The sequence below is a fragment of the Ictidomys tridecemlineatus genome, chromosome 3 (genome assembly GCF_052094955.1).
Source record: "Ictidomys tridecemlineatus isolate mIctTri1 chromosome 3, mIctTri1.hap1, whole genome shotgun sequence".
Lineage (NCBI taxonomy): Eukaryota > Metazoa > Chordata > Mammalia > Rodentia > Sciuridae > Ictidomys > Ictidomys tridecemlineatus.
Genome location: NC_135479.1, coordinates 79,865,890 through 79,893,393, shown reverse-complemented (window position 1 = coordinate 79,893,393; position 27,504 = coordinate 79,865,890). Strand labels below are relative to the sequence as shown.

The following is a 27,504-nucleotide window of genomic DNA, read 5'->3' as shown; positions in this document are numbered from 1 at the left end:
AGGGCACTGGCATAAAGATAAGCTATAGGATCAATGGAGTAGACTTAGGAGTCCAGAAATAAATAAATTTATGGTCAAATGATTTTTGACAGACTGTCCACAAACAATTCAAGGGGGAAAGAACAGTCTTTTCAACAAATGATGCTGGTGCAATTAAATTATGTACATAATCATGCAGTGAAATGAAATTTTGGGGAGGGGGGACGTTTTATTTTTATTTTTTATGGTCCCATCCTTAAGACATTTAAAACCAGGAAAGACGAAACCATTTTTTAGAGTTGTGAGGTCACGGTAATGACAAAAGTCAGGGCCGAGGCCATCTTACAGGTACAGTGAACAGATCAGAGTGTATGTACACTGAAATTAACAAAACACTGTTGAAAGAAACTTTAAAATATTCGGATAAGGTGAGGTGTATAAATGCCAAGTAGCCAAAGAAAGGGGATCTCTTTGTTCATAGCTCAGAAGAGTTAACACTATAAAGGTAGAAATAACCCCATAATTGATGTACAGTTTCAATACAATCCTTATTCAAATTACAGCTACGTTTTTAGCAAAATTAACTCACATGTGATAGGAATGTTACAGGTCCTGTCTGGGGAGGTGGATGTCAGCCACACTGTTGGTACAATTCATCAACCTCCACAGATGTACTTCATGTATTTTACCATATGTATTTTATTAGTGGAATGAATTTGCATCCTAACTTTATACCATATACAAAAATTAACTCAAAGCTACAAACTCAAAAGAAAACACAAGAGTAAAACTTTGTGACCCTAGATTAGGTAATGGCTTCTTAGAGATAACACCAAAGTCACAAGTGTAAAATTTTAAAACTTGGTGCTTCACAGAATACCATCAAGTAAATGAAGGTCAGGCATAGTGGTACACCCCTGCAGTCTCAGCTACTTGGGAAGTTGAGGCAGGAGGATCACTTGTGCCCAGGAATTCAAGACTAGACTAATCAACATAACCAGAACCCATTTCAGAAAAAATAAAGAAATCAAAAAGTGAAAAAACAACCTGTACAATTTGGAGAACATATTTACAAATCATATTATCTGATAAGGAATTTGTATTCAGAATACATAAATTCTTACAGGGAACAATGAAAAAACCACCCCATTTAGAAACAGGTAAATGATGTAAATAGACTTTAAAAAAAAAGACATATAAAAGGCCAATAAGCACATGAAAAGATACTTGAAATCATTAGCTAAGAAAATGAATATCAAAACTGTAAGATACTACATTATACTCATTAGGATAGCTAAATTTTTTTAAAAAGGCAATAATATGTATTGGCAATAATGAAGAATAGGAACTCATATATGTTGATGGGAATGTAAAAAGCAATTTGGTTATTTCTCAAAAAGTTAAATCAGATAACACATTCCTTGGTATTATACCCAAGAGAAATGAAAATAATAATTTACCTAAAAACTTGTACATGAATGTTCATGGAAGCATTATTCAAAACAGTAAAAGAGAACATACACAAATGTCTATCAATTGATGAACGGACAAACAAAATACAGTATATCCATACAGCAGAATACTATTTAACAATAAAAAGAAATGAAACACTGGCATATGCTAGAACATGGATGAACCTTGAAAATATTATGTGGAACAAGCCAGCCACAAAAGACCACATTTTGTATCATTCCATTTACATGAGATGTGAGAAAAGGAAGCAGTTTAGTGCCCACCAGCTGCTAAGAGGGAAAAAGGAGTAACTGCTCTTAAGCAGTTCTAAGAGGAAGTATTTTTGGGTGATGAAAGTGTTCTAAAAACAATGGTGACGGTTCAAAATTCTATACATTAAAAACCACTAAAATGTATTAAAAGAGTGAGCTTTATGGTATATAAATCATAAACTAAGTCTGTTATAAAAACAACAACAACAAAAAAGTTTCAAGGTATAAATAGAGGAAAAGAATTGTTCTAGTATCATAGAAATAGCTGTGCTCCAATTTTTTTTTTAACCAAAAAAAGGGAAATCAAAGAGAATTGTCTTAGTCACTACTCTCTAAGAACATTAAAAAAAAAAAAATGTTTCCAGATGATTACAATTACTGGCAAGCTCACAAAGCAAAAAGCTTTTCAATGAGTTTGTTCTTTAGAATGCATGAGTATGCTATGATGATATTAAAAACAGAAGTTATGACAACCAGAGCAATCTACCACTTGAGAAGAAATAAGAATCATTTAAATGTACAATTTTCTTCAAGTCTGATTCAAAGAAATAAAAGACTCTTTTATAAAATATAATGGCTTTGTGCATTCATTTCTTTTATCTTGAGATCTGATTTAGAATAATGTAGTCACCTCTGTCCATGTGTGACACACTCATTTTACCCATTAGTACTAAAGAGGACCAGAGGCCAAATTGCTTTTGCAATGGTGAAGAAGGTGCCACTCATTACTTAGGGCATAACTTAAAAACTTCATATGTTCAGTATCACTTCATTTAATCTTTACAACAATCTGAGGTGAAGGAATTACCATGCATTGTACAAAAAGGAAACAGAAGCATTTATACCTTTATCTAAGAAAGCTACTAAAAATGCAATCAACCCCTTAAGGAAAAAAAGAACACATCCAATTTTTAAATTTCACTACATTAAAAAAAAAGTGTACAAACTTCACTAGAATTAATGACATATTTCATCTGATAATCAAATGGATATGAAAATATGTTGATTATACACAGGTTAGATTCTGGGCAACAGAACTGTAGTTAACACTGTCATTAGTGTATAACCTCAAAATTAACTGTCAGCAGCAAAGAGAATGGCTAACTGGTCTACATTCCTCTTAACTGATGCTTTTCAATTCTTTTTTTTTTTTTTTTTTGTGGTGGTGCTGGGGATTGAACACAGGGCCTTCTGCATGTGAGGCAAGCAATCTACCTACCAACTGAGCTATATCCCCAGCCCTTACTTTTCAATTCTTAAAAAAACTTCTCAAGACAGATATAGAAAACTAGAAATATCAAAAGAAAAAAGAACAATAATTTATTCTAAATGTAGCATTTGCTTTTAAAATGTGCACATATGCTTTTCAAAAGAGAATTGAATAGGCAGTTGATCTGTGCAGTAATATTCAAGATATCAAAACAGTAATGTTTGAAATGGTATTTTACAAAAGCAAAGAAAAATAAAACCAAAAGGAATACTTACTTTCCCCTCCATGAATGTTTTGTTGTGTAGAAACATGCCAAATCCTTATTTTCCCTAATTATGTTCATTTTGTGCTGAAACCTGAAAGATAAAAATATTGGTATCCTTATTACAATGTTATATATTCTTAATTTTTCCTGAATGTCCCACATCAAAGGTATGATATTTCCCTTACTTTCCTAGCTCTATAAGGTCATAAGATTATTTTAAGGGCAGTGGTATATTCAATGTTCTTAAAGCTTTTTTATTGGTGTCTGGTCAACTGTCACCCACTGGACTGGGTTTCTTGAGGACAAGAACTGCTCTTGACCAACATCCTGTGTGTATGGGATCTAATAAAAATTGTCAGTTAACAAAAATGAATCTTTGAATTTCACATTGCAAAATAATATCTTGACTCATGAAGAGCACCTAAAAATTGTTTCCCAAGTGTCAAAACAATTCCAAAAGGTTTATGTTCAGCTAGCCACTTTGTCATCACTGTCACATTAAAGAAGACCTTTTGTAAATAAGAATTTAAAAGTAATAATTCTCTCATTATAAAAGTAATGTGTCCATAGTAACGAATCTACAATGTTCATAGAGTCGTCTTTCATTCTAGCATCCAAAGATAATCATTCCATTCTTTCTCTTTACATTTAGAAAATTTATATTTTTTTAAAACAAAACTGAGATTGTCATTTGTACTGTTCAACCTGTTTTCACAGAAAATAACTTTTCTCCATGGAATTAAATATTGAGAAAATGGTTAAGGCTACATGGTATTCCATTTTACGAATATACTGGGACAGGGTTATCAAAGTATCCTTGCAAACTGCTTTTACCAGATCAAATCAAGATAAGAAAGGAAACTGAAATTAAGTAATCAGAAACTCTTAATAGCAGTTTGATTGGTGGAGTCCTCTGGTTGAACAAGATAACAGATAAAGGTTGTTGAACTTCTGAGACTGATGAATCACATGGAATGAGCTTCCTAACAGTCACATGCAGTGAGTCTATAAAATCCAGAATCCACTTACTTCATGTATAAAATCCAGAACCCACTTATTTCATTAAAAAAAATCAAATTGAGTTAATTCTACAGGATCATTGTTGGGATGGCTACTAATGAAAAACTGATGATAAAATTTCAAAACACTACATCACTTTATTTTGAATAAAACTTAAAAATGAATATGGTAATTGTTTTCTTTTGTGGCTTGGCAACTTCTAGGCCTTAATAATTAAAAATGCTCTAAAAGTATTGTAGCATACATACCAGAGTGTTAATGCAAATGGAATAACTAGAATTGTGGCTAACTTAAGGTTGTTCTATATCTTTATATACCAACTTTTAAAAATCATATTCCTTTCACAATTAGAAAAAAATTTTCATTCAAAAGTATTTAAAGAACAGCTAAGTTCACACACCATAAATTCACTCTTTAAGCACCAGATTCAGTGGTTTTTGGTCTATGTGGAGTTCTTCAATCATCACTATTTTTAAAACACTTTCATCACCACAGTAAGAAACACTGTCATCAGTCACTTCCCTTGCCCTCAGCACCTGACACAACTCATCTGCCTATGCTGGCCATTTTGTCAAATAATATTGTATTATATTGACATACCACATATTGTTTATTCATCAGTTGATTGGACATAATGCATATATTTTTAAAGTATTTTTTAGTTGTAGTTGGACACAATACCTTTATTTATTTTATACGTGGTGCTGAGGATCAAACCCAGGGCCTCACACGTGCTAGGCAAGAGCTCTACTGCTGAACCACAACCCCAACCCCTATATATATTGTTTCTACTTTATTGTTATGAAAAAATCTGCTATGAACATGTGTATACAAGTTTTTGTGGGGACATGTTTTCATTTCTTTGGGTATATGCCTGAGGGATAAAAACACTTAAAAATGCCTATATTTTTGAAATTGCTTTCTTCATCTCTCCTACTTGTTTTTGGACCACTAATTAGCTAGAGCCTTTGTATTCTACATAGAATGCTCATCCCTCAGATATTGATATAGCTTATACCTTCCTCTGCTTCAAAACTTTATAATGAGACCTACCCTATCCATGGTGTTCTAAATTGTGACCACTTTCCTCATTCTACTCTCTATTCCCTTTTGACTCTGCCCCTTCGCACCTTTCATATTCTAGTGTGCAACTTATTATGTTTATTATTCATCTAATCCTATCAGAATGTCCATAGAGACATTTGTTTAGTTCACTAATGTACCTCCAGAGCCTCTAATAATGTATAGGACACTAAACAGATATTCATTAAATATTTGAATGAATGAATAAATGAAATGTAGCAATCTCCCGGGCAATTTGGATGTCCACTTCAAACTTGATGCTCTATCAGGTATACTGCAATAGGGCTTTTCTTAATCTTCTAGAAAAGCAAAATTAATTCATGTTCTGAGGAATGACAAAAAGAACCACAAGCAACACCAGGTTTAAAGAAGACTTTATTGTTATCAGAAAGATGAAATTTACCAGACAATTGGCATTTTCCGGCTAATGAGCATAGAGACTGCTGAGTGTAATCCCGACAGTTGATTCTGGATTTTTTTTAATGTGAGATGACATAGTCAAGTAAGATTTATTAAACCCAGAAAACATTCCTTCTTTCTGAATCATTTGCAATAAATGATATTGCTAAAAAAGAAACCTGGGTAGCCTGAAAATTCACCAAAAAAGTAAAATACATAGGAGAACAAGTGTTTTTTTCCTTAATATTATAATTGAAGATTAGAACAATAAAAAAGAAACATACAAAACACGAATGGCTGACATTAAATGTTTATAGCAGCACAATTCACAACAGTTTAACTATGGAACCAACCTAGATGCCCTTCAACAGATGAATGGGTTAAAAAAAAATGTGATACATTACTCAGCCTTAAAGAAGAATAAAATTATGGCATTTGCAAGTAAATGGATGGAACCAGAAAATAACATGCTAAGAGAAATAAGCCAATTCCATAAAACCAAAGACTGAATGTTTTCTCTGATGAGCAGATGCTGATCCATAATGGGGAGGGGGATAGGGAAGAATGAAGAAACTTTGGATTGTGCAGAGGGAGTAAGGGGGGGAGGGGAGGGGCTGTGGAGATGGATGGTAGAGACAGATGTTATTACTCTATATACATGTATGATTTCACACCATGTACAGCCAGAGGAATGACAAGTTGTACTCCATTTGTGTTCAATGTGTCAAATGCATTCTACTCTCATGTATAACTAATTAGAAAAAATTTTTAAAAATTTTAAAAAGATGAATGGCTGATATTGACAAGTATTAGGTTGGGTTCCTAGTCCATTAGATTTATCAGAATGACTGACTCTGCCTAAAGTCTTTTCTTAGGCAAACAGAGAAGAAAATGTGTTTGAGAAGAGACTGATAAGAGGCTGATATTAAGAGACTTTAAAATTAAATGAAAGGCAGAGAAAAATAATAAAGATTTTTAAATTACCATAAAGAACCTAGGGCACACAAGATCCCTCATAAATCCTAAGAAGAGAATAAAAGCAAAATAATTTCATAGTTAATTACAAAACAAATTTAAGATTTTTTTTAAAGAAAACAGCTTAAGAATCAATTCATGGGAATCACTGACATCTAGGTATCACTGGAATATATAACTCAAATGAACCTTATGGGAGGGAAATTAAAACAAGTTTAATCAACAAAGTTTATTCACGCCTTTTGGAGACTTATGAACTTGGGAGAGATGAAAATACCAGACTTCAAAGAATTCTTAGCAAGGATCAGATTAAAAAAAAAAAAAAAAAAAGAAAGGGAAAGAAGACGAAACACAGAAATATAAAAGTAAACCATTAACCACCCTCCTGTCAAAAGAAATACTGAATTCCTGATGCAGATTAGACCGCTGACGGAAAAATACAAATCTCTAGTATTTTCAGAGGCAACAATGATTATTCTGCATCTAATCATGAATATTTTTAAAAGGCAAGTAAAATAGTTTTATATGGAAGAAGACTTCTCCTCTATCTGAAAAGCCTGCCTTCAGTCATATTCAGTCATATTCTAGATATGTATTTGAGAGGTAGGGGAGCCATGAGACACCCATCAAAGTAACAAAGTCACCCCTGTAAATGAGATAATAAAATGTCATTACTAGTGACTGCATAATCTCCAAATAGAAATGGTAATGCTTTTCCATTGTGAGCCCTCATTAAAGGCTATCTAAAGCTGAGGAGGCAAGATTATCCTAATCTGAAAATTTATAACATATTCTAAAATTGTGCAACTACCAACTTTTATTGAATACTCATCATGTGTTAGTGATTTGGCTAGGCATTTATCGTGGTTATTCCCATAACCAACACTGGTACAGATATAATGATTCCCATTTGATTGACATTAAACTCAAAAGAAATTAAACCTGTTCAAGGTTACACAGTTAAATGGTTGGGCCAGGCTTTGCACCAACCTGCTTAATTTCCCATTCTGTGCACTTAACCTATGATTTGATACATTCTCTCAACTTTAGGAAATGGAAATAAATCAATTCTGATCATGTAACTAACTAGATTTATCACTGCACAGTACATTCGTGGAATAATTTTGAACTATTTTCAATTCTTTATCTGAGTGATAATTAGAAACCTGTTACAAATAACTTTGAAATCCACAATTTCAAACAGAGAAAATAACCATACTCAATTCAGGGCAAAAAACCTAAAAGAAAAATGAAGTTTCCAAAGTTAAGATACTTTGCCATCTATAAATAAACCTTTAAGGTATTTCCATTTATGGGCATGCTGTAATTTTTTTTTCTTAAACAAAGTGTTCAAGTTAAACATGCAACAGAACTTTGTTACCAACATATGATTTCAGGATGTTCTCTACAGAGAATTCAACAGTAGAAAAATGCTATTTTAACTAACATTGAGTTTTCAAAATAACCAGAATAATGAGATCTGAGGCTGTGATGTTATTTCCCAGTGGTATAATATTAACCTCTTCAAAGCTTTGAGTTAATCTATTTTATGTTCTCAGGAAAATCTCAACTACTTTTTGATAAAGTCACTACATCCAATAAAATGGCAACTGGTCTGAAAACTGCATTAACTCTTTCAGACCATGAGGATACTTTTAGATATACTGAACTCACTAATTCATTAAATAACTAAAGAGGCAATTCACAAAAAAACAGAAAAATACATAAAAATAGGTTGAATATTTTTTCTGCCTATATATCATTCAAACAGCGCTGAGGCAATTTCAAGAGAACCATTGGAAAAATGAGTAAGGGCAAGTCTAGTCCCTTTGAATACAGGGGTCGTGTGATTTACTTTAGGAAAACCCTGTTAGCTACCTGCCTACAGCATAGATCCCAGAGTTGCTAGTCCACACACAACATTTTAATGAACAATGAGCACAAGAAGTTATGTTCAAACACAAAGTAATTTTAATAATCTATCACGAAGTTAAAGATGGTAAATTTTAAAAATATTACTTATGGTCAAAGCTAGACAAGAAATAACTGCTGTTTATTGGCTGTGTGATTTCAAGCAAAATTTTCTTCTTTGAACCAAAGTCATCTATAAATAACAGTGATAATAATTGTACCAAAGAGCTTTGGTGGGAAATAAATTAATTCAAATAAAGGAGTTAATAAGCTACTTGACTTAGAAATACTCAAAAATACTAATTTATAATTACTATTTTAAACATACTACCCCAAATATACAACAGTTATTTGTTGTATATCTGAAAAAATAATATTTTTTCTTTTATTTTCAAGAACTTATAGGTACCTATATATTTTAAGAAATTTGGAGGGGGAAGTTATATTAAATTAGTTGATTTTGTCTATTACTTGCTTCTGTCTAAATTTTGTTAATTTCAATCCTTCTATTTAATGTACATTAATCCTACTTGTCTGCTATTTCAGTTACTATAGTCAACCACAGTCAACCAAGAACCAAAAATATTAAACAGAAAGTTCCAAAAATAAACAATTCATAAGTTTTAAATTGTAAACTGTTCTGAGTAGCATGATAATATAGTGCCACCTCACTCTGTCCTACCTGGGATGTCAAACATTCCTTTGTACAACACATTCAAGCTATATATGCTACTGGTCCTATTAGTTACTCATATTGACTATCAAAGGTCAATCAAGTTATCAAAATGAATATCACAGTATCAAAGTGCTTGTGTTTAAGTAATTCTTATTTTACTTAAAACGAACCCAAAGTACAAGAATAGTGGTGCTGGTGATTTGCAATTTCCAGAGAAAAGCTATAAAGTACTTCCTTTAATTCATACACACAACACACACAAAAAAACAGAATACAAAAAATAGAATATTCTTTACTGCTTATGTATCATTAAGTGAAGGAGTGAAAGTTCTCAATAAAAAAAAAAGAAGATATGCTGAGGATGCTAAGATCTATAGTAAGAATGAATCTTACATCCATGAACTTTTTAAGAAGGAAAAAGAAATTCATGATATTTTACTGCTGCACATCAAACTGCAAAAGTTATGGCCACAGTGAGTGAAAAGTGATTAGTTCAGATGGAAAAGCATATACAGGGTTTGGTGCTATTAGCAATTTCACAGATCTACATGAAGTCTTGGCACATATTCTCTGTGGGTAAGAGGAAATTACTGTAAATCACCTAGAGTTTCTATCTTCAAAATACAGTATTTTACTGATTCCATCAGCCTTCAGTTACTACATAACCATTCAAAATAAACTATTTGGGGGGGGGGCGGTACTGGGGGATTGAAATCAGGCACTCTACCCCTGAGCCATATCCCCAGCCCTATTTTGTACTTATCTAGAGACAAGGTCTTACTGAGTTGCTTAGGACCTCACTTTTCTGAGGCTGGCTTTGAACTCGCAATCCTGCTGCCTCAGCCTCCGGATTACAAGCATGCACCACTGTACCCAGCCAAAAGTATTTCTTAAACTGGATGGCATACATGAGGGTGTCATTTTATTTTATTTTCTACAACTTATATTTTCCACAAAACTTTTGTAAAATATATAAGACAGACCAAGGAACTCATGATAAAAATTTTAAAAACTATTTAAGTCAATTATAACCTAGTTCTTAACCTTCTCTTTATTTCAACTGTACTTACAAAATATTACAGGTCAATCTTGTATACTACATTTTTTCCAGGTATTTAGAATTTCAAGTATTAGAAATATTTCCCTTACTTGTATCCAACCTAAGATTTTAGAAATTTGTTTGATGCCCATTAACTATGATCTGAGAAACTTTCAGGAAAAAAAATACAAACTTCATTTCATAAAATAAATTTAATCTTGTCAATGTTTTCTCTATAACTTTTTAATATACTTTAAATTTTCAAAACACTTTAAATTTTTAATACACTTTAAAAGTGGTATAAATATCATTGTTGTAGGCAAAAATTCTTAAGGATTTTCATTTTTCATGATAGAAAATCTGTAGCATTTCTAGTATTTGAGAAGTTCAAGCATCAAGTTGGTAATATCAGTAATAGTCACTTATAGGCATGTGCTATAAATAACAACTGTCCAACTAAAGAATGTATAAATTGTGAAAGGAAATCCTGGTAGCAGTTTTGACATCAGCTTTGCCACTTTGACAGTTGTTAGAAGACACTCAAATTAGAAATAATATATCTGCTAGAATTACCATCACTTAAATTTCAATCACCTTTATTCTTGCAATAATTTCTCATTTCAAATTCTCAAAAGACCTACACTTCCTTTTCATGAGGAAAAATCTTGAGCTTACAGGCCCTTGGTCGCTAAATTGCACTGAAAGTAACTCCAAATTTTTTCAAGTCTGCTTCACTTGTTTTATTTATATATCTTAATATTAAACCACCATCAGAATTTCCTCCTGTTAGGTCTTTTGAGAGAACTGTACTAAGGGTTAAAAAGTTGAACTCAGGGCAACACAGGAATCTTGGCTAGATTCACCTTTTTCAATGAGTTCCACTGCTTTATTCTTTCGAATACCAATGTTCTCGCATTCTCTAATTTATTACTGGCAGCAATGCTGACATCCATTCACAATCATTTATGGATAAAATTGGAATGATCTTTTAGAAGATATAGGATTTTGACAAAAACCAAAGGACTTGAGAGTCCATTAAGCAGGAGCCTACATCAAACTGACACGAAGAACAAAAGTAGGATGAAGTGACCAAACACCATGGACACAGTCTGGGACAGATTACAATCAGGCTGTAGGCAAAAGAATTTGCTCACCTAGCAAAATTAAGTATATGCCTGTGGCTTGTGATAAATAAGCTCAAACCAACCTCATTTAACCAGGGATGAATACACTCCGAAAAATAACACAAATTAATCAACAAAAGAATTGGCACTAACCAAGTATGCATTTTTGCATGACCAACTAGAATAAATTTTTACACAAATAACTTGCAGATAGCAGGTAAGATACTATTTTTCTTAGTCTAGAACTTAAGAACATAATTTATTCAGTTTGTCTTAAAATACATCAAAAATATAAGATGGAATGATGGAGGGATAGACAGATGGTCAGATTTGTGATAAACCAAGTACTGAAAAATATTAATTTGAAAATCTTTGTCAGGCATGATGGTGCACAACAGTGACTCTGGAGGCTGAGGAAGAAGAATCACAAGTTCAAAGTCAGCCTTAGCAACTTAACAAGGCACTAAACTCAGCAAGACCCTGTCTCAAAATAAAAAGTAAAAAGGGGTGGAGATGTAGTTTAGAGGTTAAGCTTCTCTGGGTTTAATCCTCGTACAAAAAAAAAAAAAACAATAAACAAAAACAACAAAAACTCCTGAAAATCCTCGAGATAGGATGTGAATGTCTAGTGCAAATTTCTTTCAGGTTGGCTATAGATGAAAATTTCTAATAACATGATGAGGGAAAACTATGAGCCTGCCTTTCTGATTAAATTGTCCTACAATGGAAAGACTATTTACCTACTACAGTGAAATAACAACAAAAAATATGGTAGACATTCACATGGTAGGAATTAATTTATGAAATTAATATTTCCTCATACAGCTATATCTTACAAAAATGCAGGGCAACTATTTCTAATGTAAAGGCTAACTATAAGGAAACTAAAGCCTTCTTAAAAATCTAATTTTGTGCATAACTGGATTCAAGTCTGAGTAAATCACATCAGTAGGTTAGTACTTTTTAAATAAAAGGTAAGAACCATAAATGCTTAACAGAACATTAATATTTACCCAGATTAAAAAGCTCCAACTAAACTATTTTGGACAGAATGTGCTGTGTTGGGGGAAATTGCCACCTATGAAGTTTAACCTGGTTGGGGGTTTGGGGGTTTTTTGTTGTATGTTGTCCATAATGCTCTTTAACTCCTGGGCTCAAGTGTTCCTTCTGCCTCCGCCTCCAGAGTAGTTGGGACTATAGGCAATGGGTTATGATCTTCAACAGTGTTTTTAATTCTTAATTTTAATATATAACTCAAGTATAAGTCAAAGTATTTCCTTCTAAATGAATAACAAATCAGTATGTGTAAAGTGTACAATGCCTACAGTAATCTAAAACTTCCACAAACAGATCACAAATTAAGCTTTAAGAACATTTTAGGTTCCTTAACTTGTAGAACTAAATTCCTCCAGAGACAAATGCTCTTAGAAAATAAAGAAGCCTGCAACAATATCAACTTTCAACAGAGCAACCACATCTTTAAATAATTGCCCAGAAGTTATACTGAAGCCTTTGTATTGTCTGCCATATCAAAATTAATTCTAAGTATTTCCACTACCCAAGGAAGTCAAAATAATCTGAGACCTCCCTCGGTTTTTTTAAAAAAAATACATCTTTTCAACTAAAAATTGGGTGTATATTCATAAAAGGGCAAGAGAAATTAAAATGCAATCCCTAAATCTGAAGAAACAGTGTTTCAATGGGAGAAAAGGGTACAACATATCACAGCTGGTCTTTTCTATTCAGAAAAACAAATGCAATGTTGAAAAAGATATCCATCCACCTCTTCTATTTTAATAATATGTATGCTGGTTTCATCTGAGGGAGTAGTTCTTATTTCTAAAATAAAAACTTTATTATAAAAAATAAACATTTTTCTACAGAAGATATACTGTGACCCTTTCCTTTCTCAAACTTAAAAATATCTTGAAATATTCTAGTCACCTGAAAGTTTTTCCAGAGTGTGTTCACTTAAGCAATTTTTTAAGATCTCTGCTATTGATCATTTACACATTTTACTTTGTACACATTCTTGAAGCTTTCTAGGCTTAATTTCTATTTCATTTTATCTTGAAGCATAACTTGGCTTTTGCAAGAACAAACTGTACTATTCAAAAACTCTTCTTGAGCTCAAAGATGACATTTAATCATCTAACTCTATTATGGTCAATAGGCCTAAGGGGCAAAAGGAATTTTAAACAGCCAGGTTTTAACTTGTTACTATTTTCCCTATATAGTAAACTTACACTGCAAACTAAATTTCCTAAGCCTGTAACAGTTTACTACTTGTAGACAAGTTTTACATTAAGCACATCAAACACTACTTTTTATACTAAGAAAATAAGAAGTTTATATTGTTACAATTTCCCTTTCACCCAATACTAAATAGTAGTAATATAGGTTTCCAATTTGTTCTTTCTAAAATACCCCTATTATTTCTAACTCTCCTATAGTGTTTTATAGCTCACAGAATACTTCCAAATTACCTTAAAAAAAAATTCCACTTTTAAAATTAAACCCAGTACCTGTAAGGTTTTGGGAAAAGATGGCCAACCTGCTCTAAGATTTAAGAAATATTCAAAATACATTCTGTATCCTCACTAAAAGTTTGAAAGAAAGTCTCTGACACTAAATGACCAAGGAATAAAAGTCAGAAATTTCCTGTAGAAGAGTTTAAATTTTAGTGTGTACATAATTTGGAAACAGAAAATCTCCTTCACTCATAACCTTAGTAATCCTTCCATTAAGTAAGTGCTAACAACTGTAGTTGATGAAATCAGAGCAGAAAATAATTATTGTAAATTGCTTTAGGTGTTTTGCTTTTACTATTACTGATTAAATGCAAAGACAACTAACACTAGGCAAGTGTTAATTATGTAGTGCTGAGGATGGAACCTAGTGCCTCACATGTACTAGGCAAGCACTCTAGCACTGAGCTACAATCCTAGCCCCTCCATTCTTTAATCTTACCTTATGTCTTCTTAGTGGGTTTCTTGAGTCAATATATAATTAGATCTTACTTTCTGATTTAATCTGACAATTTAACTGGTGTGATTACTGACAGTTACATGAATATCTTGCCAGCTGTTTTCTATTTGTCCCATCTATTGTTTACAGCCTCTTCTGCTTTCTCTTAAATGAGGATTTAACAGATCTATCTTAGCTACTGATTTATTAGTTACATCTTTTATGTGTCCTTTTGTTAGCTGTTGCCCTCTGTTTAAAATATGTTGTTAACCAGCCTAACTTCAAATAATATACTGCTTTATGTGTAATGCAACAACCTTATGAAGTATGTTCAATATCTTCCTCTTATCCTTTCAATTAATTTCTATTTTTGCAAGATAAAAATATAATATGCTGGACTGGGGCTGTAGCTCAGTAGTAGAGTGCTTGCTTAGCATGTGTGAGGCACTGGGTCGGATTCTCAGCACCACACACAAATATATAAAATAAAGGTTCACTAACAACTAAAATTTTTTTTTAATCACAATACTCTTTTTGTTTTGCACAATCTTTTTTGGGGAGGGGTAGGGGGCAAACCAAGGATTGAACTTGGGGCACTCGACCACTGTGCCATATCCCCAGCCCTTTTTTGTATTTTACTTAGAGACAGGGTCTCACTGAGTTGCTTAGCACCTCACTTTTGCTGAAGCTGGATTTGAACTCCTGATGCTCCTGCCTCAGCCTCCCAGCCACTTAGACAATCTTTACACCACGCCCAGCTTACACAATCTTTTAAAACAAAAAATAACAAATAAATTTAATTTTACATGCATGTATTTGTGTAGATACAAGTTTCACCTATCTGGAATTTCTTTTAACATGACTTACAGTATAGATTTACTGGCAAGAGTTTTCTCAGCTTTCATTTCAGAGTATCTTTATTTCACCACTTTTTGGGGGGGTGGGGGTGGGGGAAGAGTAGACACTGGGATTGAATCCAGGGTTTTATTCCTTACATGAGGCAAGGACTCTACCATGGGTATGAGCAACATACTCAGCCCTTTATTTTGAGATAGGGTCTCCCTGAGTTGCCTTGACTGGCCTCACACTTGCTATCCTTCAGCTTCAGCCTCAGCCTCAAGAGTAGCTGGGATTACAGACCTGTGCCACCACACCTAGCATTACCTTCATTCTTAAAAGGTGTTTATGCTGGATAAAAATTCTGGGTGGATCATTTCTTTTTTTAAGTACCTCACAGTTGTCACTCAGTTGTCTTCTTGTTTGCATTCTCTGTCATAATTTTGATCTTTTTTCCTCTATACATAGTTTCTCTTTTGCTTGGCTAGACTCAATATTTTCCTCTTTGCTGGGTGTAGTGGCACACATGTGTAATCCCAGCAGCTTGAGAGGCTGAGGCAGGAGGATCTCAAGTTCAAAGCCAGCCTCAGCAATAAGGCCCCAAGAAACTCAGCAAGACCTTGTCTCTAAATTTAAAAAAAGGGGGGGGGGACTGAGGATGTGGGTCAGTGGTTAAGTGCCCCTGGGTTCAATCCCCAGTGCCAAAAATATAAATTATATATATTTTCATTCCCCTCTTTGGTCTCTGTTTACTTAAGTTTGGATGCATGTGTTCTGCACAGGGTGTTTTGTTGTTTTTTTATGGGGGTGGGGATTTATACTGCTTTGATGTTCTCTAAGCTTCTTAGACCTGTGATTTGCTATCTCATTAATTGTGGATAATTCTCTAATATCTCAAGTATTTCTTTTGCTCTCTTCTCTCTTCCCCTGGGATTCCAAATACATATATATCACATGAATGATGTTATCCCCAAACTCTTGAATGTGTGTGTTTTTAAATGTTTCTAGAAAAGGTTGGAAGGAACCCAAGTTGCAGGTGGGTAATTTCTACTGACATATCTACACGTATGATGATTCTTTCCTCAGCTATGATAAATCTAAGACCAAAGATTTTTTTTAATATTTATTTTTTAGTTATAGGAAGACACAATATCTCTATTTTGCTTTTATGTGATGCTGAGGATGGAACCCAGTGCCTCACACATGCTAGGCGAGTGCTCTACCTCTGAGCCATAACCCCAGCTCCTAAGTCCAAAGATTTTATTTCTAGCATTTTCTTTTGGGTTCTTTTATAGTTTCTCTGTTGAAAATACCTTGCATTTTGCCCATTTTTCTGTTTCAACATTTAACAACATAATTTAAATCCCCTGCTAGATAATAGTCTCTACATTAATCTGAGTGTAGTTCTCAAAGGGTATTCTTCCTCCTGAAAGTTTTTTTCTTTTTCTTTTACTATTTTGTGTGCGTCAGAATTTTTCATCAAAAGCTGGACATGTTGTATAGGACAGTACACTGAGGTGAAAATATTTTATAACTAGAAATGGACACACCTTTTCTTTGTGAGGCTTTAGTGCAGTTATGTTGTTACTCTATTTAGGAATTGGGTTGGGTCTCTGAGTTTGCTATAGTTATCCTCAGTGTACCACAGACTTTATTTTTCTGCAGAATAGCTTTTTATCTATGGTGGCGGTGGGGGGGTGGCTTACTACAGTAATGTCTATTCCTTTTTTTTTTTTTTTTTTGACAGCAGCAATTGAACCCAGGGGCATTTAAACATAAAGCCACATCCCCATCCTTTTTTATTTCAACACAGGGTCTCACTAAGTTTCATAGAGCCTCACTTTAATTGCTGAAACAGGACTCAAACTTATGATCCTCCTGCCTCAGACTCCCAAGTTGCTGGGATTTCAGGGCTATGCCACTAGTCAGACTAATTCTTTGTGTGTACCTTTTTGTATACTCTTGTGCCTTTCCTCATAGTAGTCTGCAGTTATGATTACTTGCTATTCAAAGCTTCTAAAGTGTGGCATCAAGAGGTGAGGGACACAGTCTCTGTTCTCATTTAATTTTTCAGTTTAAGCCATAAACTATGTGCTTGGATCTCAGGGATGTTACATTCTCATTTCTACAAAATCGTCCTTAACTGCAGTTTGGGGTTCAGGGCCCCACCTTTAGGCATAATATTCCTATACTCTTCTCTTGTTTCACCTGAGTTCAATAGGACTAGCAAGAATGCCTTTTCCCTCCACAGATGAGACAGAGGGGAAGAATGAGAATAGTTTCTTAACCCTATTTAAGAGCTCTGCGGCTGCTCCCCTCCACTAGGTCTAACAATACTCCCCTGGGTTACTTCCAACCTTTTCTAGAAGCATACCCAGTGAAGTTTGTGGATAAAGAGCTTAGTGCACTCAGCCTTCATCAATTTCTCATCTATTCTGGCTGAACTCTTCTTACCAGTATTCAATTATGTCTGATGAAGATTAATGCAAATTTATGTCTTCTCTCCCTCTCTCTCCTCTCTGTCCTTAAATTTGGGGCTAGTGGTTTGCTCTATGGCCTCCATTCTTTAATTGATCTCAAAAACAAAAAAAAAAACAAAAAGGAATTTGAAGTGAGACTAGTTCTCTTTTGTTGCAAAGGTGAACAAATTTGCTTTTTGCAAAAGGTGGTTCTATAATTTATGATGCAATTCAGGATAGTGAAGGAGGTGTGACAATAATTTGGCATAAAAAGGGAGCATTTATTGGGTCTGAGAAACACTGACTCAAAGGATATCTCAAAACAACTTCCCTTTTACCACCACCAATAATGACAGTGAAGGCCAACATCTATTAGTGCAAAGTGTTTACCAAAATTGCAGTTTACCTGCATAGTCTTGTTTCTACTTTGCTAATTTTAAGTAAATCAGAGAAGCAGAGGGAAAATATGTGTAATAGGAACCTTAAAGCCACCTGTGTAAATACAACTGGTTGAGAAACAATTACTTAAAATTTACCCAATTTATTCAGAACCAGACTTTTCTATCAACCTTTTTACAAATTTAATAATGCCAGTACTGTGATGGTTCACCTGTGCAACCTCCCCCATTTACTTGTGGATAAATTGAAATTCTTGCAAAGAACGTGTGTTCCTTGATTCCATAACTGGTTTTCACTGATGACATAAACTTAAAAGTAAATTAACAGAATAGATTTAAGTATTTTGTTTGCAACTAAGTTTAACACTAGATGATGTTTATATATTTTAGACAATTTATCACCACCACTTTAGAAATAGAGGAATTTAGAAAAAAAGCCATTGCTTCTCACTGGAATACAAATGCTGGCATTTTCCATGAACTGAACTCTATTAAGGTTCTTCACATTCCTATTTCTTAAAAATGACTCCTTTCTTCCTCCCTTAATATGTTCTACTTCCTGTTTTTAAACAAGTATAGTGTTTTATTAACAAGGACTAATGTTCCCTGAATGCATTGTGATATTAATAGTTCAAGCCACTTTTTAGATATAGCTCCTTAACATTGTTTCACCTTATATTTAAAATATGAGCAAGGTTTTGTTATATGTTAAGTCAAACAATAAACTACTTCCCAGAAACAAGCAAAAAACAAACAAACAAACAAAAAACCCCAGCGAAATCTAGTTTTTTCAGGATACTGGATTTCTGACAATTTGGGGGGAGGGAGCAAGTCCAGTTTCATATTCCCATAGACTCACAAATTACTGGCAATATATACAAACCCTAATTCTGTGAGCAATTTCCTCAAATCCTAAGGAAAGAAGAGCCAAGAACTCCTACTCTTGTGTTTAGTTCCAACATCTTAAAAATAGTGACACAATGGGACTGGGGTTGTGGCTCAGCAGTACAGCGCTAGCCTCGCACGTGCGAGACCCTGGGTTCGATCCTCAGCACCACACACAAAAATAAACAAGTGAAATAAAGGTGTTATGCCCAACTACAACTAAAAAAAATAAATATTAAAAAAGCATTAATAATAGTGACACAAATATGTTCAAACTTAGAAACCTATCAAGTTCAGAAACTGATAAAGGAAATATTATAAAAAAATAATAATCATCACTAAGAACGGGTCCAAAGTCCTGAAAGTTTAGCTCTTTTCAAAGACACTGTACTTGAAAAATATCAAAATAAACCTACTGTATAAAGAAAGCCCTTCATAGAAGAGGCAACAACAGCAGGTAGAGGCTCTCCTTTTTGAGAAGCAGGGTGGGGTAAGAGGGAAAAAAGCAGAGAGGCAAATCAAAAAAATATTACTTTCAAAGACTACCGCTATATTAGGGAGAGAGTTTTACTCTTGCCAGCAACTGAAAAAGGAAACAATCTCAAGACAACACAGGTTAAATGAACACCCTACAATCAGGGCAATTTAAAGATAGGCACTCTTAAGTGTGGTAAGTCTCTAATACACCTTTAACAGTCACTTCATTGAGTGTCAAAGTCCTACTTCACCCATTCCAAAGGCTGCAGAGGTGAAATCACAGCAGCCAAGAAAGGCCACTTGTATAAGCTATCTTGCATACAGAAAAAGCCTTGGAGAAAAGCTTAATTTTGATAAAGGAAGGAACTGGAGAAGGGACGACGCATTTTGCTCATTTTCCAGAAAAACGAAACAAAGCTAAGAAAAGAAAGTCAAGTCTAAGCGGGACTCAGGGAGGAGGAGGATTGCTGACTCTAGGAAATAAGAGTTGCCTGCCTCCAGGAGGAAAGGTGCTCCAGCTAGGAGGCAGGAAGGGAATCCCGAGGGCGGAGCCCACAGGGGAATGAGGGGTGTGTGGGGTTAAGGATGCGCTAAGGGGAGTGGGGAACCGTGGTGGGTAGGAACCAAAAAAAAAAAACAGGCAAAGAGAGGAGTGGGGCTGAACAGGACAGAACCCTGGGCAAATGTCACTCAGAGCCAGGGGTCCGGGGGCTGCGAACGAAGGACCCACACTAGTAGCCTGGGGGGAGGGTAATCTGCTGCCCTTAGCAACTTCAGACTGCAGCGGCCAAGACACCAGCCCTCCTTTTCCCTGCTCTGAGTGCCCCCGCCCAAGTCCCCGCGGCGTGGGGAAGGGGTAAGTCTCGTGCCCGGAGTCGGCTTTACCTTCGCGGGAGGCTGGAGAGGCTCCAGCCCAAGCTCCTCCCGCCGCCGGCTCTGCGTCCAGAGTGGGATGAGGCGCTCTCTGACCTCCTCCCCCTCACAACTTCCCCTTTCCCCCGCCGGGGCCCTGTAGCTCCGCTGCCGCGGGTTCCTGGTGCCGCCGCGGCACTGCCTCCCCGCCCCCTCCGCCTCCTCCCTCTGCCTCTCAGAGGATCACTCTGGAGGCCGCCATCTTCGTCCAGGCTTTGAGCGCCGCGCTCCTATACGCCTGCGTCGCCACCGCCCAGGCAGTCACGAGACCCAGTCAGCTGATTTAAGTGCTTCCGCCTCCTGCCCCGCCCTCCCTGTCACATTTGCTCCCTTCCGGGAAATATCGCGTCTCTCCGACCCGGCGGCCCGCCCCCTAAGCAGGTACACATGCGCAGAGTGAGTGAGGAGGCCGGCCGTGGGGATCCGAGGGTCCACGCAACGCGTGAGGGGACCCGCCCCGCGGCGCGTGCTGAGAAGGATCTGCCCCTGGGCGCGCGCGCGCACGCGATGGGCCACGCCTCTTGGTGTGTTTTCCAGCAGCCACGCCCCTCCATTTGTGTTCTGCGGGTTGTAGGAGTGTGTCCACGGATTTGTGCTATTAATCCGGTCAAGTCCTGTTTGGAAGCACGTCTCGGACCTGGCGCATCCGCGAGGCGGAAGCCTCGGCCTACTATCCCGTTTATCTGGATTGGAAGCAAGTTAACTTGCTATTGAGACACTCAGAAGAAAGACGACTGAGCAGTTCAGATTTTGAGCGGTCTCAGGGGTGGTGGAGATGCCTAAGGCCTTTGTTGGTGAGAGTGTTGGACAGGTGATACTAATAGCGCCCACTTATTGTCTGCTGACCACATATCTAGGTGTTTACTTAACGCTGCTTAATCCTAAACAATATGAGACAGGAATTATCCTCATTTGCTGTTTAACTAAGGAAGGTCAGTTCCCCTTCTTTCCAGACCTGAACTGTAAAGATCACAGTTTAAAACTTATTCTGCTACAGTTTTTTTTTTTTTTAATAGTGTAGGGGCTTTGCATGGATACATTATTTTTTGAGGGTTAAAACTCTGTGATAACTATGTTAACAGTCCTGAAATTGTGATTTCTTGGGGTCCTCTTCAATGATGGACTCTTTTTATAGATGGTATTTATAGGATGAAAAATCTGTAAAACGATTGTTAAAGAATTTGCTCCTTGACTCTGTTGACCCATTACTCTGCTCTAGGGCAGAAAAAGATTTTGCATTTATCCTCAGAGTAGACTTTCCTGTATTGCAGCAGTAAGATAAGGTGCATGTAAGGGGAGGTACCAGGAATAGCTGGGTGTGGGAAGACACGACCTGAAATAGAGAAGGAAGGGAGGAGAAAAAAGAAACAGACGGTCTGAGTTAAGGGGCCTTCTTGGTTTATTCCATGGAAACAGAAATTTGTGATTATGTAGCCTTTTATAGCCTTCCAGTAATCCTAGAAGTAGATGTGGGGAGTATCATTTCTATTTTATAGAGGAAGTATACCCAAAGGATCTAAGAAACTTGCTCAAGGTGACCTACCTCTTAAAGGTTGAGCCAAGGTTTAGTCACAGGATGTGCAACAGCAAGGCCATTGAACTACTAAGCTGCCACACTGCCTCTCTGTTCAATATTTGGGACCAATAAAATTGATTTTCAGAGTTGGGAGGAGCCTTCGGTAATATGAACTGCTCTCATGTCCTGGAGTGGAAAATTTCCTGCCTCTCGAGATATATTTTTCCTTTGCATTTTTTAGAAACCATTTTCCATTTTCCTTGTATTTGCCCATCTTGCCCTCTCTTTCATGAGTAGTTCCCCCCCCCTTTTTCCTCTTCTAAGTGACATCTCTAAGTATGTACCAATATACCTAACCACCCTATCCCACTCCTCTCCTGCTTATCCACCTAACTATCCCAACCACAGATTCTCATCCTAAGCAATAACCTATTGCTTTCATCTTCTGTTCACAGATGTGATTTAAAGACTTTTTGCATCCTCCCTGGTTGCTCTTAATTGAATTTGAACATATTTGTGTCAGTATTTTTAAGATTCTGAAACTAAACACAAGAGTCAGCGAGAGTAGGAGGAGGACTTGGCTCTTCTTTCCTTAGTCTTCTGTTAAATTAGTTTGTTTCCATCTCCTGCTCCATCTCCTGCTCTTTTTTTTAAGAGTTTGACAATTTCAAGGCAGACCTTCAAGTTTCCTCCGTCTGGATTTATCTTTTTATTCAAAACCAGATTTGCAATAGCTTTTCTGACATTTTCGTGCAACAAACATCAAATTTATAATCCAGACTATATTATACATCCTTAGAATGTTTCACAACTTTTGAAAATGCTTTTTACAGATTTTTTGGACAACAATAGCTTTCATGAGTGTCCTTAATTAGTATGGAAGGCAGGAGAGGCCCAGGATTTTAGAAAGCCCACAGGCCAAACACTACTTGATTCAAGTCCCCATTTTTGCTAAATTGATCTTTCTAATTATATCAGTGTTTAAATCCAAAATAAATCCTTAAAAACTTTGTGCCACTCAGTAATATTTGAACTTAAAATCCAAAATTCACAGCGCTCCAAAACCCAAAATTTATGTTAATGCTTAAAAAGTAGTTTTTGGAGCATTTTCAGGTTTTTAGAGTAGGGATGCTCAACTGATAAACTCTATATAGATATTTCCACCTCCCCCACAATCCAAAATCTGAAACACTCTGTTAAACTAGTTTGTTTCCATCCCTGCTCTTAAAAGAGTTTGACAATTTCAAGGCAGACCTTCAAGCTTCCTCAGTCTGGATTTATCTTTTAAACCCAGCATATTAGACAAGGGATACTTAACTTGTATTGTTAAAGCATGGTAATAAAGACTTTATTCAGGACCATTGCAGTGGGTTCTAGAAGTGGAGAGAGAAGTTGAGCAAATGGTGATTTATAAAGAAGGAGCAGAATAGGGGTCAAATGTCAGTGTAGGGAAAATTACCAAGAGGAAAGAAACATCAGGAGTATGGGAGATTCTGACTAAACCCACATAACAAGATTCTTGCTTTGGTCAGGGTAATCAGATATCACCTCCAGGGAGAAGGAAGATGAGAAACTTGATAAGATATCCAGGGTTAACTAGAAACTAAGGTTTCAGGGGCTTCTGGATAAACTGAACTAGCGTGATGTTTTTGCTAAAACTGGATTTTACATGAAAGTGCACAGATGGACCTAGGAGAAAGTTCAGGAGCCTAATTAAAGTTTTGCCAACAAATGGGACCTACTTAAACTAAAAAGTTTTTTCTCAGCAAGAGAAACAGTAAAAGAGGTAAATAGAGAGCCTACATCCTGGGAACAAATTTTTACCCCTCACACCTCAGATAGAGCCCTAATATCCAGAATGTACAAAGAACTCAAAAAATTAAACAATAAGATAACAAATAATCCAATCAACAAATGGGCCAAGGACCTGAACAGACACTGCTCAGAGGAGGACATACAATCAATCCACAAGCACATGAGAAAATGCTCACCATCTCTAGCAATCAGAGAAATGCAAATCAAAACCACCCTAAGATACCATTTCACTCCTATAAGATTGGCAGCCATTATGAACTCAAACAACAATAAGTGTTGGCGAGGATGTGGGGAAAAGGGCACACTTGTTCACTGCTGGTGGGACTGCAAAATGGTGAGGCCAATTTGGAAAGCAGTATGGAGATTCCTGGGAAAGCTGGGAATGGATCCACCATTTGACCCAGCTATTGCCCTTCTTGGACTATTCCCTGAGGACCTTAAAAGAGCACACTATACGGATACGGCCACATCAATGATTATAGCAGCACAATTCACAATAGCTAGACTGTGGAACCAACCTAGATGCCCTTCAATAGATGAGTGGATAAAAAAATTGTGGCAGCTATACACAATGGAGTGTTATGCAGCACTAAGAAACGACAAAATCATAGAATTTGCAGGGAAATGGATGGCATTAGAGCAGATTATGCTAAGTGAAGCTAGCCAAGCCCTAAAAAACAAATGTCAAATGTCTTCTTTGATATAAAGAGAGCCACTAAGAATAGAACAGGAAGGAAGAGCATGAGGAAAAGACTAACAGTAAACTAAGACGAATGGGGGGAGAGAAAGGAAGAGAGAAGGGAAAACATATGGAAATGGTAGGAGACCTTCAGTGATACACAAAATTATAAGAGGTTATGAGGGGCAAGGGGGTGGGGGGGAAAAAAGGGGAGAGAATTGAACAACAGCAGAGGAGGTAGAGAGGGAAGATGGGAGGGGAGGGGAGGGGAGGGGGGATAGTAGGGGATAGGAAAGGCAGCAGAATACAACAGTCACTAATATGCCATTATGTAAAAATGTGAGTATGTAACAGAAGTGAGTCTGTATTATGTATTTGGGGAGTTCAAAACCCAATTGAGTCGAATGTATGAAAGATGATATGTCTTGAGCTCTGTAATGTTTTGAACAATCAATAAAAAAAAAATAAAGTTTTGCCAAGCAAAGAGTCATTTTGAAATGATAATATTATGGATATTTGTGTTGTTAAATAAAATGGTTAAATTAATTTTGCTTTTTTCTTTTTTAAATATAGCTGCTAAGAAACAAAACTCTATATGTGGCTCCCTTTATACTTATCTTGGACAGCTTATTGTCATCAGGTCTTGTTCAGACACACAGTGAGTGTCATAAAACATGTCAATTGAGTTGATGGGCTCAAAGCACCCACAGAATCATCTTCTAGACTTCATTTAACTTTATGTGGGCATCTTCTGCTGTTTTGGGAGTTTTTCTCAAGGTTTACCTCACCATATATATTTAGTTTTTTGTGTTCCTCCATACTACTAATTGTATAAATTTGAAATTTTTGACAACATATGACAAATTAGGAAATAAGAATTTCTTGACATACATATATATTGTTATGGTTCAGATAGGAGATGTCCCACAAAAGCTCTTGTGTTAATGCAGGAATACTAAGAGGTGATTGGACTGTGAAAGCTGTAACCTCATCAGTCCATCCTAGTTTGAATGGGCCAGGTGGTAATTATAGGCAGGTCAGGCAGGCATGGCTGGTGGAGGTGGGTCACTGGGAGAATACTCTGGGTGCCTGTTCCCTGCAGCTCTTCTCACCTCCCAACCCATTTTCTAGCTGCCATGAACTGAGTAGCTTTCCCCTGCTATGCCTTTCCACCATGATGGCCCAGAGCAATGGAATCAGCCAATCATGGACTGAACCTCTGAAATTCTGAGCTAAAACAAACTTTTCCTCCTCTAAGTTGATCTTGTTGGGTATTTTGGTCACAGTGAAGTAAAGCTCATTAACACAGAAATTGGTACTGATCAGTGGACTCATGGTTGTGATTCACCTGTCTGGTACAGAAGACTTTGGCACTTGTTTAAGAAAGAATTCAGAAAAGTTTGGAGATGCAGGGTAGAAAAACCTTAGAATGATGTAAGAAGAGCTTCATGAGTGATTCTAGTGGAAGCTCCAAAGACCAGAATGCATTAAAGTCTGTGTTCATGAGGTTTCGGAGGGGAACAGGACTCAGGAAGTAGACTGGAGGCCATTAATGTTATATTCTGGCAAAGAACTTGGCTATGGTTTTCCCATTTCCCAAGACTTTCTATGAGGCTGAATTTAAAGATGATAGACTAATTATTCTGGCAGAGGAAATTTCAAGACACCACAGCATTCAGACAGTGGTGTGGATGTTGCTATGGGCTTTTATCTAGGGCTGCTGAAATAATTTGGAGCAGAGAGCATATTTTTAAAACTTTGGCCCAAAAAGTACACATAGAACTGGGTCCATGAAAGTTGTGGTAGTTAAAGAGGTTATAGTCAGTTAAAAAATGTTGATTACTTTGCACAGAGATATCAGGAAGTTACCTCAGTAATCAGCAAGTCCACACCCATTTCAGGTTCAAGGGAATAGAAGTAAAAACTCCTTTAAGAGACCATGGGGGTTTCCTGCTCTGATAGGGGTGCCCAGAGAGTTGTTTCCTTGGGAATTATTTCACTGTGCTCTGCTGCTGAGGTACTCAGAGGCCATTGATGCCGTGGTCCCAAATGGCCCAGCTACCACTCAAGCTGGGGGAAGGCCTTGGCATTGTCTATGTGGTGCTGGTTCTGCTGGAATGTAGGATGCTAGAGTTAATGGGTAATGGAGGGTTTCACTGAAATTTCAAAGGAGGGCCTGGGAGACTAGAGAAAGTGTAGCAGGGTTGGAATATCCTGAGAGGGTGATGCATGAAACTGTGAAGGTAAAGCCAAAGATGGAATGGAGACCCCCGCCCTAGATTAAGAGATGCTAGTAATCTGGGTAGTCTGCTAAGGAAAGCTGCTAGCTACAGATATAGCCAGTCTAAAAAAGAGGCCATATGGGCCAAAACCAGCAAGGGCAAAGGGGCAGAGCTGCCCACAACTCTTGGAGATCACATCTTACCACCATGAGCCCAGATGCAGGAGGTGGAGCTACAGGAAATGTTTCCCCAACTGGGTTTAGGTCTTGTTTTGTTCATATCTCTCTTTTCTATGCTCATATTTATCCCCTTTTCAATGGGAATGTTGTGCCATTATATATCAGATGTATATAACTTGCTTTTCATTTTTACTGGAGCTCATAGCCAAGAATTTGCCTTGAGTCTTAAATGAGACTTTAGATGTGGACTTTTGGGGAACACTGGAACTGGTAAGACTATGGGGACTCTTGGATATAGACTAAATGCATTGTGAGATTGACATGAGCTTTTGGGGGCCAGGGGCAGAATGTTATATTTGGATATGAAGTGTCCTCCAAAAGCTCCTCTTTTAATGCAGAAATATTTAGAGGTGAAATGATTAAGATTTATGGAGGTGTAGTCTGATCAGTTCATCCTAGTTTGAACGGACTAACCAGGTCAAAACTGTAGTCAGATGGGGGTATGGCTGGAGTAGGTAAGTCTCTGAAGATTTGCCCTGGAAGGGTTGATCTTCCCTACTGTTCTTTCCTCTCTCTCTTTGCTTTCTGGACATTATGAGTGGAACAGTGCTCCTCTACTATACCCTTGTGCCTTACCTTAGGCCCAGAGTAATAGAATTGGCCAACTATGGGTTAAAACTCTGAAACTGTGAGCCAAAATAAACTTTTTCTCCTCTAAGTTGTTCTTGTTGGGTATTTGGTCAGAGCAACATA

At 36.6% G+C, this 27,504-nt stretch overlaps 1 protein-coding gene across 4 annotated transcripts in view; it reads right to left on the bottom strand.

Moving 5' to 3' along the window:
- Dnajc13 (DnaJ heat shock protein family (Hsp40) member C13) overlaps positions 1 to 20,553 on the bottom strand; it is a 120,785-nt gene extending 100,232 nt beyond the window's left edge. Inside the window, exons 1-2 of one of the 4 annotated variants that reach the window (XR_013436523.1) lie at positions 20,314 to 20,549; positions 3,189 to 3,269 (exon numbers count right to left, since the gene is read on the bottom strand). Coding sequence is in view for 2 of the 4 variants with exons in the window: in XM_078043320.1 (XP_077899446.1) it covers positions 3,189 to 3,256 (68 nt within the window). In the remaining 2 variants the exon portion in view is untranslated. Of the gene's footprint in view, positions 1 to 3,188; positions 3,270 to 20,313 lie in introns of all 4 variants that reach the window. The other 3 variants (XR_013436522.1, XM_078043320.1, XM_078043319.1) reach the window with 3 other exon arrangements.
- Positions 20,554 to 27,504: the final 6,951 nt, after the last annotated feature.